The 12,793-nt window shown below is 53.1% G+C and overlaps 5 protein-coding genes across 5 annotated transcripts; 3 read left to right on the forward strand and 2 right to left on the reverse strand.

The window, feature by feature from the left end:
- Nucleotides 1-614: 614 nt before the first annotated feature.
- M436DRAFT_51872 (ATP-dependent RNA helicase mrh-4, mitochondrial) lies at nucleotides 615-2,402 on the forward strand (the record flags this gene model as incomplete). The annotated part of the gene is made up of 1 exon (XM_013569625.1): nucleotides 615-2,402. The coding sequence occupies one exon, from the start codon at nucleotides 615-617 to the stop codon at nucleotides 2,400-2,402; it is 1,788 nt and encodes a 595-aa protein (XP_013425079.1).
- A 1,064-nt stretch (nucleotides 2,403-3,466) lies between these two features.
- M436DRAFT_52295 (DUF1900-domain-containing protein) lies at nucleotides 3,467-5,601 on the forward strand (the record flags this gene model as incomplete). The annotated part of the gene is made up of 6 exons (XM_013569691.1): nucleotides 3,467-3,500; nucleotides 3,555-3,583; nucleotides 3,647-3,849; nucleotides 3,911-3,959; nucleotides 4,019-4,116; nucleotides 4,167-5,601. The coding sequence occupies 6 exons, from the start codon at nucleotides 3,467-3,469 to the stop codon at nucleotides 5,599-5,601; spliced, it is 1,848 nt and encodes a 615-aa protein (XP_013425145.1).
- A 398-nt stretch (nucleotides 5,602-5,999) lies between these two features.
- Nucleotides 6,000-7,963, reverse strand: M436DRAFT_74739 (CTP synthase; the record flags this gene model as incomplete). The annotated part of the gene is made up of 4 exons (XM_013569867.1): nucleotides 6,000-7,579; nucleotides 7,748-7,792; nucleotides 7,850-7,882; nucleotides 7,939-7,963. The coding sequence occupies 4 exons, from the start codon at nucleotides 7,961-7,963 to the stop codon at nucleotides 6,000-6,002; spliced, it is 1,683 nt and encodes a 560-aa protein (XP_013425321.1).
- A 798-nt stretch (nucleotides 7,964-8,761) lies between these two features.
- On the forward strand, nucleotides 8,762-9,692 carry M436DRAFT_51938 (aldehyde reductase; the record flags this gene model as incomplete). The annotated part of the gene is made up of 2 exons (XM_013569635.1): nucleotides 8,762-8,878; nucleotides 8,928-9,692. The coding sequence occupies 2 exons, from the start codon at nucleotides 8,762-8,764 to the stop codon at nucleotides 9,690-9,692; spliced, it is 882 nt and encodes a 293-aa protein (XP_013425089.1).
- A 532-nt stretch (nucleotides 9,693-10,224) lies between these two features.
- Nucleotides 10,225-10,788, reverse strand: M436DRAFT_18080 (uncharacterized protein; the record flags this gene model as incomplete). The annotated part of the gene is made up of 1 exon (XM_013569589.1): nucleotides 10,225-10,788. A coding segment is annotated over one exon (564 nt), but the record flags the coding sequence as incomplete, so codon positions are not given.
- Between the last annotated feature and the right edge of the window lie 2,005 nt (nucleotides 10,789-12,793).

Consider the following 12,793-nt stretch of genomic DNA (forward strand, 5'->3'; position numbering starts at 1 on the left):
AACAAGGCCAACAGCAGACGGCAATATAGCGACGTTTTTACAATCGCTGTTGTAGGTCAACTCGCAGACCAGAAGCAAAAAGCAAAGGTGAAATTGGGAGAACAGAACGATTGGGGTCGGTTAGCTAAGTAGGTATACAAAACAAGCGTGGAGGTTTGTTGTCATCGGGCGGCACATGGCCAACTCTGCATAGCAACGTCCGTGGGGGACTAGCTACAGAGCATCATCTTGATTACGGCACACATCCTCCACTTTCTGCAGTACCTGCTATCTACTCTTCCAAGGACCGGGAAGTTCATATCTGCCTGGTCATTGCATCACAGATTCTATCCAGTTTTGAGATGTGCCAGATCGTAGACACAACACACGGGTAGAGAGCAACGTGACTTCACACTCGAGCAAAGGTCAAGTGTCGTGCTTTCCACGTTCTTTAAGGCAAACTCCACAACCTAAACTTAATCGCTGCAGTTGAAACCGCTTGGCGTAGGTGGATCCGGAATTTATTTTCGAGGTCCGACTCTAACTAACTACTTGTTGCGTATTCGTCATCTGTCACTGTTGCTGCCGCTGTCATCGTCGCCGTCGCTGCCACTCTCGCTACCACCGACGAGCACATGCTCTCCCCCAGGATGCGTCCGTCTCTGTGCCCCTTCTGCGAGGCCGCCGCCTTGATGGCACGCTCGGTCTTTCCTCCTATGCGCTCCACGCGCCACATGGCTACCACACAAAAACCTCGACCAAATCGAATGGACCTGTCCCCCAAGGTCGCCTTCCCCGATGCCAAACCTCCGAGACGACGAACCAATAGTCCTTTCGGTGCCATGAACGTCACACATGCAGACTTTCGCAATGCGCCTCGTCAGCGTCCATCGACCGCAGAACAGAAGAGAGCAACACGAAATGCTCCCGACAAGTACAAGCCCAGGGACGAGAAGAACAAAGACTCGTTCAAAGCTTTGAAGATGCAGCGCGCCCTCAGTCAAGTCTCATACAGCCATCGGTCTGCTGTCAAGCAGAGTATAGCCGATACTGAATCTTTCAACGAGTTTGCTCTACTGCCCACCGTCCACCAGTCTATCTCGACTCAGGCATTGAAGGGTATGGACGATACCTCTCCTACCCCCATTCAACGTCTCGCCATCCCTGCGCTGCTCGGGACAAATGGCAAAAGAACTAAAGACACACAGTCGATGCAACAATATCTCCTGGCGGCAGAAACTGGATCTGGCAAGACTCTGGCCTATCTCCTACCAGTCATCGATGCGCTGAAGCGTGCTGAAATCGCACAGGCCGAAGAGGATGCTCAAGTGGAGAAGGAGGCAGCTTCGCGTAAGAACATGTTCGAGCTTGAATCACCGCCACTGTCCAACGAGCCCCATCCCACCACGGGCCGTCCGCGCGCCATCATCCTGGTTCCCACCGCAGAGCTGGTGCAGCAAGTCGGCGCCCTGGCCAAGTCGTTATCCCACACAACCAAGTTCCGTGCAGCTCTTATCTCTGCCAACTTTACCGGTACCGTTATTCGCAATCGTCTCTTCTCACCTTCAGGCGTCGATCTCCTCATCTCTACCCCACATCTGCTCGCGAGCATCAGCGAAAACGATCCGAATGTGCTATCGCGAGTCACTCATCTGGTCATCGATGAGGCCGATTCGCTTCTTGACCGCTCCTTCGCGCCCATTACTGGCAGCATCCTCGACCGTGCCACTCCAAGCTTGAAGCAGTTGGTCCTCTGCTCCGCCACCATCCCCCGTAGTCTTGATTCGTACCTCCGCAAGCGATTCCCGGACATTCGTCGCCTGGCTACTCCCAACCTGCATGCCATTCCTCGTCGTGTCCAGCTCAGCGTTGTAGACGTCGAGAAGGATCCATACAAGGGTAACAGAGATCTCGCCTGCGCAGACACTGTCTGGAACCTCGGTCGTGAAGCAGGCGAGGATAGTGTCAAGAGAGTCATTGTCTTTGTCAACGAGCGTGAGAAGTGCTCTGAACTATCGCTCTACCTCCAGAGCAAAGGCGTCGATGCCATGGCCCTCAGTCGTGACTCGGACGAACGTAAGCAGGCTCAGGTCCTTGCCGAGTTCACCGGTGCCGCTGTCGACACCAAGCCTGGCCAGCCCGGCCCAGTGGTGCCTCGTACACTGTCTGGTAAAAGGCAACTGACCAACACAAAAGTTCTCGTCATGACTGATCTCGGATCTCGCGGTATCGATACCTTGATGGTCCGCAACGTCATTCTGTACGACGTACCCCATACCAGCATCGATTTCATTCACCGTCTCGGACGTGTTGGACGTATGGGAAGAAGAGGTCGGGGTATCGTTCTTGTCGGCAAGGGAGATCGCAGAGATATTGTCAAGGAAGTACGCGATGGCATGTTTACTGGCTCTGCTCTGATCTAGACCAAGGAGTGTTTTCGAGAGACAGTCTGTAAAATCTCATCTCATCCATCTTCATTTATGATACCCATATCAAAGCTATTGGCTCAACATATCACTTTTGACCATTTCCTGCCATTACATACAGGACCAAGCACCTTATGTGAGGTTAGAGGAGTGAACAATAATATGTCCAGCCAGAGAGATGTGAGCCTCCTAGAAGAGAAGATATTGCCCACAAAACTGATCCGCTTTAGCTTATCACCCGGGAACGCCATGCCGTCTTGTATGCATGTGTCACATATGTCAAGAAGGAGATATGATCACTATGCTGTGAAAGAAAACTATAGGTGAACTTGCTTTCGAAGACTTGGGCTGAAAGCAACTTCAAGCGGCGGGACATGGCGCAAGGGACGAGAAGAGGAGCAGTACGAGAAGAACAAACACGGCTAGCGTAGTCTGTCGAAAGAAGATTGTTGCTGACAGGGTGACCCTGGCACAGGGTCATCCCCTTGATACCACCTGCCTGCGAGCCACGACGTTTCAGGATGCAGCATAAAGTCCGGAGCACGAAGATGAGCTCTCGTCCGAGTGATTGAATGGGCAATAATGTCACGGAATTATGTTGTAGGCGGTACGGGAATGGGTTCGAACAGCTGATAAACAAAGGTGGTTTTAAAGTTTGAAACGAACCTTGTAAGAACAGCATGGCTAAACGTTTCAATACGAGCCAGCGATGGACGGAAGCGATATCCTACTCTTGCAATGCAGAGACAAGTTCAGAGAATGACAACCACATTTCGGTCAAGAGTGTGGCTAGTAGATAGATTGTTGCAAGTAAACAAATGCATGGAGAGCAGGCAGTCTGAAGCAGATGATGAAAGCGGCTTGGCGGAAGGTTTTGGCGACTCGGGAGATGATGCGGTGGAGCGTCGTCACGACTCGTCAGGTCAGAGAGCAGGCGGCGCCTCGGCCGGGCGTCCCGTGCGCGCATACCGTATCGTATCGCATCCACCTCGCCGTCGCAAGCTGCCTTGTCTTCGCTCTGTATTGTTTTGTAGCCGGTGTAGACGCCTGTCCAATTCACAATGTCTGGCCGCTTCGTCAGAGCGTCAAAGTACCGTAAGCGCCTGGACGCGTCCACCTCGAGCACACGACACGTCTAACATCAACCAGGACACGTCTTCGGGCAGTCGACCAAGAAGGTATACCTCAATTCACCCCTCGTTATCGCTTGGATCCCTCTCTGACGACCCTTTTCCGTACAGGAGCAATGTTACGACAACCTCCGCATCTCGAAGAATGCTTGGGACACCAACTTGATCAAGGCCAACCCCAAGTACCTCTCGGTCAATTGGGAGGCCAGCGGTGGCGGCGCCTTTGCTGTCATTCCTGTTGACGAGCGTGGAAAACTCCCCGATGTCATGCCCTTGTTCCGTGGCCACACGGCCGCCGTCCTCGACACCGACTGGTGCGCCTCCTACTACTACACCCTGCCTCTGATCCCGCAGCTTCCTGACACGCTTTGACAGGAACCCCTTTGACGACTCGATCATCGCTTCTGGTTCCGACGACGGCAAAGTGCGTTTCCCCGGTCCGTCGCTGTCCAGAACCTCCGCTAACACGCCCTCGTTTTACAGGTCTTCGTTTGGCAGGTCCCCGAGGACTTTACCCTGCACACCGACGCCGACGAGCCTACCGATATCAGCCCTGTACACAAGCTCTCTGGCCACACTCGGTATGCGACTCCACTCACACTTGGATGTGCTCCATGTTAATCTATAGCAGCAAGGTCGGACACGTCTTGTTCAACCCCTCGGCCGCCAACGTTTTGGCCAGTTCCTCAGGCGATGCAACCGTCAAACTGTGGGATCTCGCTTCGAACAACCCCCGCCTTACCCTCAAGCACAACGATATCGTCCAGTCTTTGTCGTGGTCGGCTGACGGCGGCATGCTCGTCACCACTTGCCGCGACAAGAAGATCCGTTTCTGGGATGTAAGACAAGAAAGACCAGCACACGAAGTCCAGGGATACCCCGGCGCAAAGAACAGCAGAGCAGTCTGGATGGGTGACCATGATCGTGTCGCCACGACCGGTTTCTCGCGCATGAGCGACCGTCAACTTGGTCTGTGGGATGTGCGCAACCCCAAGGAGCCCATCGGTGGCTTCTCGATCCTCGATTCTATCAGCGGTGTCTGCATGCCCTTCTGGGATGATGGCACCCAAATGCTGTACCTTGCTGGCAAAGGTGACGGCAACATTCGCTACTACGAGTACGAGAACGACAAGTTCGAGTATCTCTCCGAGTACAAGTCGGCCGACCCTCAGCGCGGTGTCGCCTTTGTGCCAAAGCGTGGTGTCAACCTGCACCAGAATGAGGTCATGCGTGCTTACAAGACAGTCAACGAGAACCTGATTGAGCCCATCTCATTCATTGTTCCTCGCCGTGCAGAGGTCTTCCAAACCGATATCTTCCCTCCTGCCACTGGCAGCAAGCCTTCCATGTCTAGCGAGGACTGGTTCTCGGGCAAGGAAGCCGCTCTTCCACCAAAGATTTCTCTCGAGAGTCTGTACGAGGGTGAGACTCCCGTTGAGATCCCCGCTGAGAGGGTCCCTTCTGCTAGCCAGGTAAAGAGCACCCCTGCTCCTGGTTCCATGTCGTCCTCGTCCGCCCCAACCCCTGTTCCTGCCTCGCCTGCGAAGCCTGAGCCCACACCTGCTCCTGCTCCCACCAACAGAGGTTCTATGCAGGATAACCAGGCCAGCATGTCCGCTATGGCTGATAGATTCGCCGACAAGGATGAGGTGACTCAATCGAGAGGCAATGCCAACGACGAGTTTGACGAAGTACCTAAGCCCGTCCAGCGCCCTACTTCTACCATTGCCACCAAGCAAGAGGAGAAGACCGGCGTCCGTACACCTCCGCAAATCCACACTCCTACGAACACGACATCTGCCCCGGCTCCTGAGCCCATCGCCGAGCCAAAGTTGAACGACATCAAGTCACCAGTGGCCGAGACTCCTAAACCTTCATCTAGCAGCGCAGAGCCGCCGACTACAGCTGCAGGCGCAGCAAAGGGTGCCGCCGAGGGTATCAAGGGAGCCCTGTCTGAGATTAGAGGTCTGTTGCTGCAACAAGCTCAGGACATGGCCACCCAGGCAGAGCGCATCGAGAGCTTGACAAAAGAGGTTGCCAGCCTCAAAAGTCGTTTGGAAGGTTAATACTGTCACTGTTACTGTAGGATATTGCACGTCATGATTATTCGAAGCCCAGCAGACGAGAACGGACTCATATGTCAACTGTACCAACCAAGCGTGCCGTAAACAAGATGAGCGTCGTGACTTGCAAGTCTCGAATCGCAGAGCACTGACAGGCACGGTTCAAGTAGAGACAAATTGGCTTAAGTTGTTGTTATTGTTGATGAAACACCGTCCCAGATCCAAGTCCAACATGGTATGGTCTGTGATATCTACTGCAAGGAATTGTCTATCCCATCCTTTGACGTGCGACAACGCCTTCAAACGCCATGATAATGCATTGTTTTTCAGACCCCATTCCATCTTGGTTTCTTTGCGATGCATCCAACCATTCATACTCGTGATTTCTTTCGCTTCTATTTCTAGAATGAGGTGTTTGCCGTCTTCTCCTTGACAATCTCGGCAGTGATTGTGTCGAGCATGCCTGCACTGGCAGCAATGAATCCGAGGTAAGGCTTGCTAGGGTGGAGAACGCGGGAAAGGTACTCGGGGTGGTACTGGACACCGACGAACCAGGGGTGATCCTTGAGCTCGATGATTTCTTGACGAACTCCAGTCTCGTCCTTGCCGATAAAGTTCAGACCCTTTGATTCCAGAGTAGAGACGTAGTTGGGATTGACTTCGTATCTGTGACGGTGACGTTCCAGAATTTGCGATTGGCCATCGGCGGAAGTGGTGGAGGCGTAGAGGGCACGCAGGCGACTCCACTCTGAGTCGGGCTGCCAAAGGGTAGGTCTCAGACCGAGTCTCATGGTTCCACCAAGCTGGCCAGGGTGGTGCTCAGGCATGGAGACAATGATACGGTCCTCATCACGAGCGTCGAACTCCTGACTTGTCGAGACAGGGACGGGAATGTCGCAAACGTTTCTTGCAAACTCGATGACAGCAATCTGCATACCGAGGCAGATTCCAAGGTAGGGTGTGCCGTTCTCACGGGCCCACTTGGCAGCCTTCATCATACCTTCGGTACCTCTTTGACCGAAACCGCCAGGGACCAGGATACCGGAAGCGGTGCAGACATCGTGCCAGGCCTTGTGGTATTGGGCAGGGTTTGCCTTCTCGGACTGAGGCTCGAGGTGCTCGGCGTCGACCCAGACGATCTTCAGCTTCTTCTTGCATCTCATAGCGGCGTGCTCGACACTCTTGACGACACTCAGATAACTGTCGGGACATTCGAGGTATTTTCCAACCAGGGCAATCTCGACAATATCGGTAACGGTTGCCAGACCTGAGGCCAGGTCGTTCCAGGTTCTCCAGATTTCGGCACCCTTTGTTGCAAGAGCAGAAGAAATGGTCAAAGCATCGATGCGGAGGATATCCTTCAGACTCTGCAAGAGACCCTGTTCTTGGAGAAGAATAGGGACTTGGTATGTGGTGGGCATATCGCGGACGACGAGGACCTGAGGGAGGGGAACCTGGCAGAAGCGAGCAATCTTCTGGTGGGCGCCGGCGTCGAGAGGGTGCTCGCAACGGCAAGCAATCAGATCGGGGATCAAACCGGCACTGCGCACAGCCTTGATGGCCATCTGCGTGGGCTTCGTCTTCTGCTCGCCGTGGACCATGGGCACGTAGCTGACATGGATCTGCATGAAGTTGTCTCTTCCGGCGCGGGCGCGGAGCTGAGTCATTGCCTCGACGAAAGGCATGCTCTCAATGTCGCCGACTGTGCCACCCAACTCGATGATACAGACGTCGGGCTCTTCATTCGTGTCGTCGACAGGGATCTTGGCCACTCTCTCGACCCAGTCCTGGATGGCGTCGACAATGTGAGGAACCACCTGGACAGTGTGGCCGAGGTAATCTCCTCTGCGCTCCTTCTCGATGACGTGCTGGTAGATTTTGCCGGTGGTGATGTTGTTTTCGCGCGTCAGGGTAATATTGAGGTAGCGCTCGTAGTTGCCGAGATCGAGGTCGACCTCACCGCCGTCGTCGAGAACGAAGACTTCACCATGCCTTGAATACGTCAGAGCTGCAGGGTTGCAGGATAGGGACACAGGACATACTCCTTGGGGTTCATGGTTCCGGCGTCGACATTGAGATAGGGGTCGATCTTGATGGAAGAGACGTGCGTCTTGTCAGCACGAGAACAGGCATGTGGCACGGGTCAGACATATCTTCAAACCCATTGTCTTCAGCAGCAGGCCAGTCGACGAGGCTTGACGTCGCAATCATGTCAGTCCCGGCGTGCATTGTCGAGGGACGCAGGTCATACCAATAATGCCCTTGCCGACACCGCTGATAACACCTGGACAAGCCATTAGTGCCCATACGAGGCTCGACTGCTAACGCATTGCTTCTTACCTCCAGATACCAATACGTATTTCATGTTTGCGATGGATAGATAACACCTTAGGGTCGCCTCACTAGCTTATGCCAGCGGGAAGGAAGGAAGGTGGAATTTTTTTCGCGACAACGCCAGAAAAACGCGTTCGCTCCCAAGGTTTCTGGGGAAGCACTTCTGAATCAAAAGAGACGGGACCGACCCTGTGGGTCCCAGCGTCTTCTGCTCTACATCCGTCTTTGCTTCTTCACTTTACATAGTCGATTGTTCGGATACGTGATATAGCAGCCACTTGTACACATCTCGAGAATCTTGCGTAATCCATCAATCATTCTTGACTCTTGACACCAGCGCATACTGACATGTGCATTGTCCAAGCAAACAGACCAAACAAACATGGTGGGGTTCAGACAGGTCGTGTGGAGTTGGTCCACACTCTAAATGTCCACACCACTGACCTCGAGCGGCCTTGAAACTACCAACTCTCCGAGCATCCGGTCAGATCTGGCAGAATACAATGTACCAATCCATATCGCATGCCGCATATGTGTGTTTCTCTCCCTGCAGCTCCACCCTAGTCACCTTCTCAAGAGGCACATGAACTGCGGGGAAAGCTACCTGAGCCGTTCATGACATCAGATATCGCAGGGGTGCTAAACAGATATAAAGATCGACTCGAGCCATCGTCGCACCTGCTTGACCTAGACAGTACTCTCGCACTTGCAGGACATTTACAAGATGCATTTGCCTTCACTTCTACCATTTGCAGCAACTGCTCTCGCAGCTGTTGCTGCCCAACAACCCCAAGGTCAAGAACCTCTTGGTCCATCTACTCTTTGGCAAATGCCAATCATAGGCTTCGGTACTTGGAATCTGAAGGACAATGCTACAGAAGCAGTATCCCATGCAATCGACACTGGCTACAGGCACATAGACTGTGCCGCCATATATGGCAACGAGGTATCAATGACTTACCCATCTCTCCTAGACAAGCCATAACAATCTGTAGAAAGCTGTAGGCAAAGGCATCGCTGAAGGCCTGAAGAAAGCTAGACTGTCTCGCGATGACATATGGGTCACGTCAAAACTCTGGAATGATCATCACGATCCTAGCAAAGTCGAAGCCGCCATCGATAAGACCCTATCCGACCTCGGCCTTGATTACCTAGACCTATACCACATGCATTGGCCAGTGGCAGAGACGAGCAAGGGAACCGAGATATATTTTCTCGACACCTGGGAAGCCATGATACAACTCGTCCAGTCAGGAAAGACTAGACGCATTGGCATCTCCAACTTCTCACCTGCCCAACTAGACACCTTGTTGAACCACACATCTCATATCCCATATGCTCATCAGATGGAGCTTCACCCGTACCTGCAACAGGAAGACTGGATCCAGTACCACAAAATGCGTGGTATCCATGTCACTGCCTACTCCCCACTTGGAGGGACCAACCCGACCTACCACAGAAAGGCAAAGAACATGCCTCCTCCTTTGCTCAAGAACAAGGCCATGATCAAACTTGCGGACAAACACAACACCACCGCTGCAGGAATCTCGTTGGCTTGGGGCATGAGTCGAGGCACGAGTGTCATACCCAAGAGTGCACATGCGGAGAGGATTGAGGAGAACCTGGCAAGTAAGCACATCGAGCTTGACTACGATGATCTAAAAGTTCTTGCAAAACTGGGCCACAAGCATACCTTCAGATTCAACAACCCGAGTAAGGGGTGGAAGGTGAAGTTGTATGAAGGCTTGGAAGGCATATAGGCCTAGGGTCCCTCTGACAACTGTATAACATTCAACTGAGCGTCACCACAATGGTCTTGTGCTTAGACAAAATCCTAGGCCATGTGATCAAAACAGAAATGATATGTCTTCCACCAACCGAAATGTCGTCTTGTTGAACTAAGCTGAAAACTCAGTGTGCCTACATGCAGCCGCCAAAACCCGTAGTCATTGGGACAAACAATTACGGAGATATGGGAGGAGAAGCGCAAAAGATACAGAGCTGCAATCGAAAAAAGAAAAAAGAAATGCCGACCGAGATGCCCGTATAAACAACCGAAAATAAGGTACTTGGAAGGAAATCATACATCTAATTGGGGGGCGCGTCGCAAGTTCGTGGTCTCGTTCACTCTCTTCGCTTTCTTTTTCTTCGATCCTTGCTACTGGTGGCCACTTGAGAGCGCGCGTCGTCGCTGTCCTGATCATCCTCATCCGCACCGTTGTCTCCATCGTCACCACTGCTGTCTTGGTCGTCGTCAACAAGGCCAGGTCTTCTGGTCGCCTTCTTTGTGGCTTCACGGCCTTTCTTGACAGCCACATTGAGACCCTGCTTTCTCAGCGCCTTGAGCAAAGCACTGCTGGCTCGCATGCCTGGGAACTCTTTGGCAGTATAGACTTCGAATGGCTCAGAGATGATCGAGCTCTGTATACGCGAGGTTGTTCCGACAGAAAGGTTCAGCGGGTCTACGATCAGCAATCGGAACTGAAATCGGTATTTTCCAGGATTGCGGCAGGACAGATCAGGAAACACGAAGAACGTTCCTCTTCTTCCCGTCTCGTCGGTGCCGGAAAATGGAGATGCGACTGCAGTTCCCATGAGGCGCTGCGTGGCTGGCGCGTTCGGATGTGCTGGCTCGATCTGCGATTCGTCTCTGTATGTCATGGAGTTGATTAGAGTACAATGCAATGTCGTATATACATAGGGAGTGTTCTCGCTGTCGACCTTCCCCGTCACGGCATCGATGACTTTGAGTTCGAGGATAGGCGGAGGGTCAACAACACGTCGGTCACGCTCTCCAAAACCACAAGCTCTGGCAGCTACAGGTTGCTGTCGCATGTTGAGCTCGTACCTCAAATTTGGAGACGGCGCAGAAAATGATGGCAGACGATTGAACCTTTGCGAGCTGGCAGGCGGACCCTCTCGTGGCGAGGTTGCTGAGTCATGGGAGGCCGAGGAGGGGCTGTTGGACGCGACAGGCGAACTGTATGTCGGGTATTGTGAGACATGCTTAGGACTCGAAGCCTGGGGCGGGTATTGTGGTACACGGAAGACGGGTGACGTCCGCACGTTTGGCAGCAGTGGCAAGTGCTGTGATGGGTGACCCGCAGTCCGCTGATAAACCTCAGGAGGAGGCGGTGACGGTAGTCCAGGAGAGAAGGGACCAGGGACGGATATCTGTCTAGGACGAAGCGGTGGTTCCTGCGGGGCATCGGATAGCAACTTGGCTATTGGTACTGATCTTTGCACATAATTCTGTGGATTCGTCGAAGCGCCTGGTCGTGACGAAGGCGGTGGCAGAGTGGTGAACGGAGGATGGAATGATATACTCGACCGTTCCTGTCCAGGTATCGGCGGAAACTGGTATGGAATAGAGTTGTGTCGTTCGGGATGTCCAAGAAACTCCGGGACGGCAAAGTGATGTGGCCGTTGAGCCTCCGCCGCCGTCTCTCTGAAGGAGGTGCTGACAATGTGCGGATGGACAGGCGAAGGAGGTCGCGACCCGGACATACGTGTGGTCGTGCGATTTGAAGAGTGTTGTCGACCCAGAAAATATCACAACTGCATTTGGGGTATACCTCCGATGTCTTGATAGCGATGTTGATGCGAAGGGATATGCAGAGATAGCAGGGTGGTTTTGAAAATGCCCGTCAGAGCGTGGTACAGGCAATCTCTTAGACAGGTGCAACGGAACGAATTTGATAAACTGTGCATGCTCCTGTCACATACAGCTCGGCCACCCAATCGGCGTGGATGAATGGGCGCGAGGCGATCGAGCACTGCAGCTGCGAGACAATCCCAAAGCCAGGTTACGGTTTCGAACCAGAAGAGGTTGCCTTACAAGGATGAGGCAGAGAGGGAAGCGAATGCGTGGATTGCGAGAAATACATGCAAAAAGGCAAGCAATCCTTGCATCCCAAGAAGAGGGTGGGGAGAGGAGAGAGCGGTGGAAGAAAGGCCCATTATCTTTAATGTCTGACGGTGGGAATGAGTACAACTAACGCGAGAGAGCATATGCACGTTAACGCTTTGGTTTATTAGTCGCATTGACCCGTCTTGTGGATCGGGTAGCGCCCGGCGCCTGTACTGTAGGGTCCTCTGACGAGGTAGTTTATGACCTGCTGGCTCCTACGCCACTCGAGTAGATCTTCACACCAAGGTGGTGCATTTCATTAGACTGCTCGGCTGCTAGTCTCACCTCGTCCGTCGCCCGTTTTGTTGGTACGCTGTGATACGAGCCCTGTCTGCCCGTGCATGGATGCGTACCCGGACAAGGGTGTCAAACCCACCAATATCCCTTTCTCATGCTGATGAACTCGCCCGGTTTTCAAAGGGTTTTAGAAGTGGGGATGCATGGACCAAGGTACCGGAAGAGCTGCTTTGGTAGAGCCGAGGTTCGCAGCATTTCATGTGTCTTTCTCCAGAAACAAGCAACGGGATGCCCGTTTATTCTTGGACACCGTAGTCTGTCATGAGCAGTCGGCTCCGGGAACAGCAGTTCTGGAGATGTCACCATTGTTGTACCATGGCTCCAATATACCTTGTGCTGCATTGTCGAGTCATTCGGTGATAGCAAGAATTGACAGCCCAGCCACCCAATCACACCGCAGAGAACTCCTGCATCGCACACACAGCGCTTCGTGATTCGCGCAGGTGGTGCATAAAGGGTGATCCTAGCTTGTTCTTATCAAGTTTTTTTCGGCGAAACGTGCTTCCAGGTCGCCCGTTGGCGACAGCGGGCCTTCCCGAACCGTCTGCACCGCCATTGGCTAGACCCTCATTTCCCTCCTTTTGCTTGACAGCCAGCCCAGCTGTGGATACCCTCTTAAGAATATATTGCCGTCTCCATGCTCAGGAACCAAAA

Source organism: Aureobasidium namibiae, assembly GCF_000721765.1.
Source record: "Aureobasidium namibiae CBS 147.97 unplaced genomic scaffold scaffold_14, whole genome shotgun sequence".
Classification (NCBI taxonomy): Eukaryota; Fungi; Ascomycota; class Dothideomycetes; order Dothideales; family Saccotheciaceae; genus Aureobasidium; species Aureobasidium namibiae.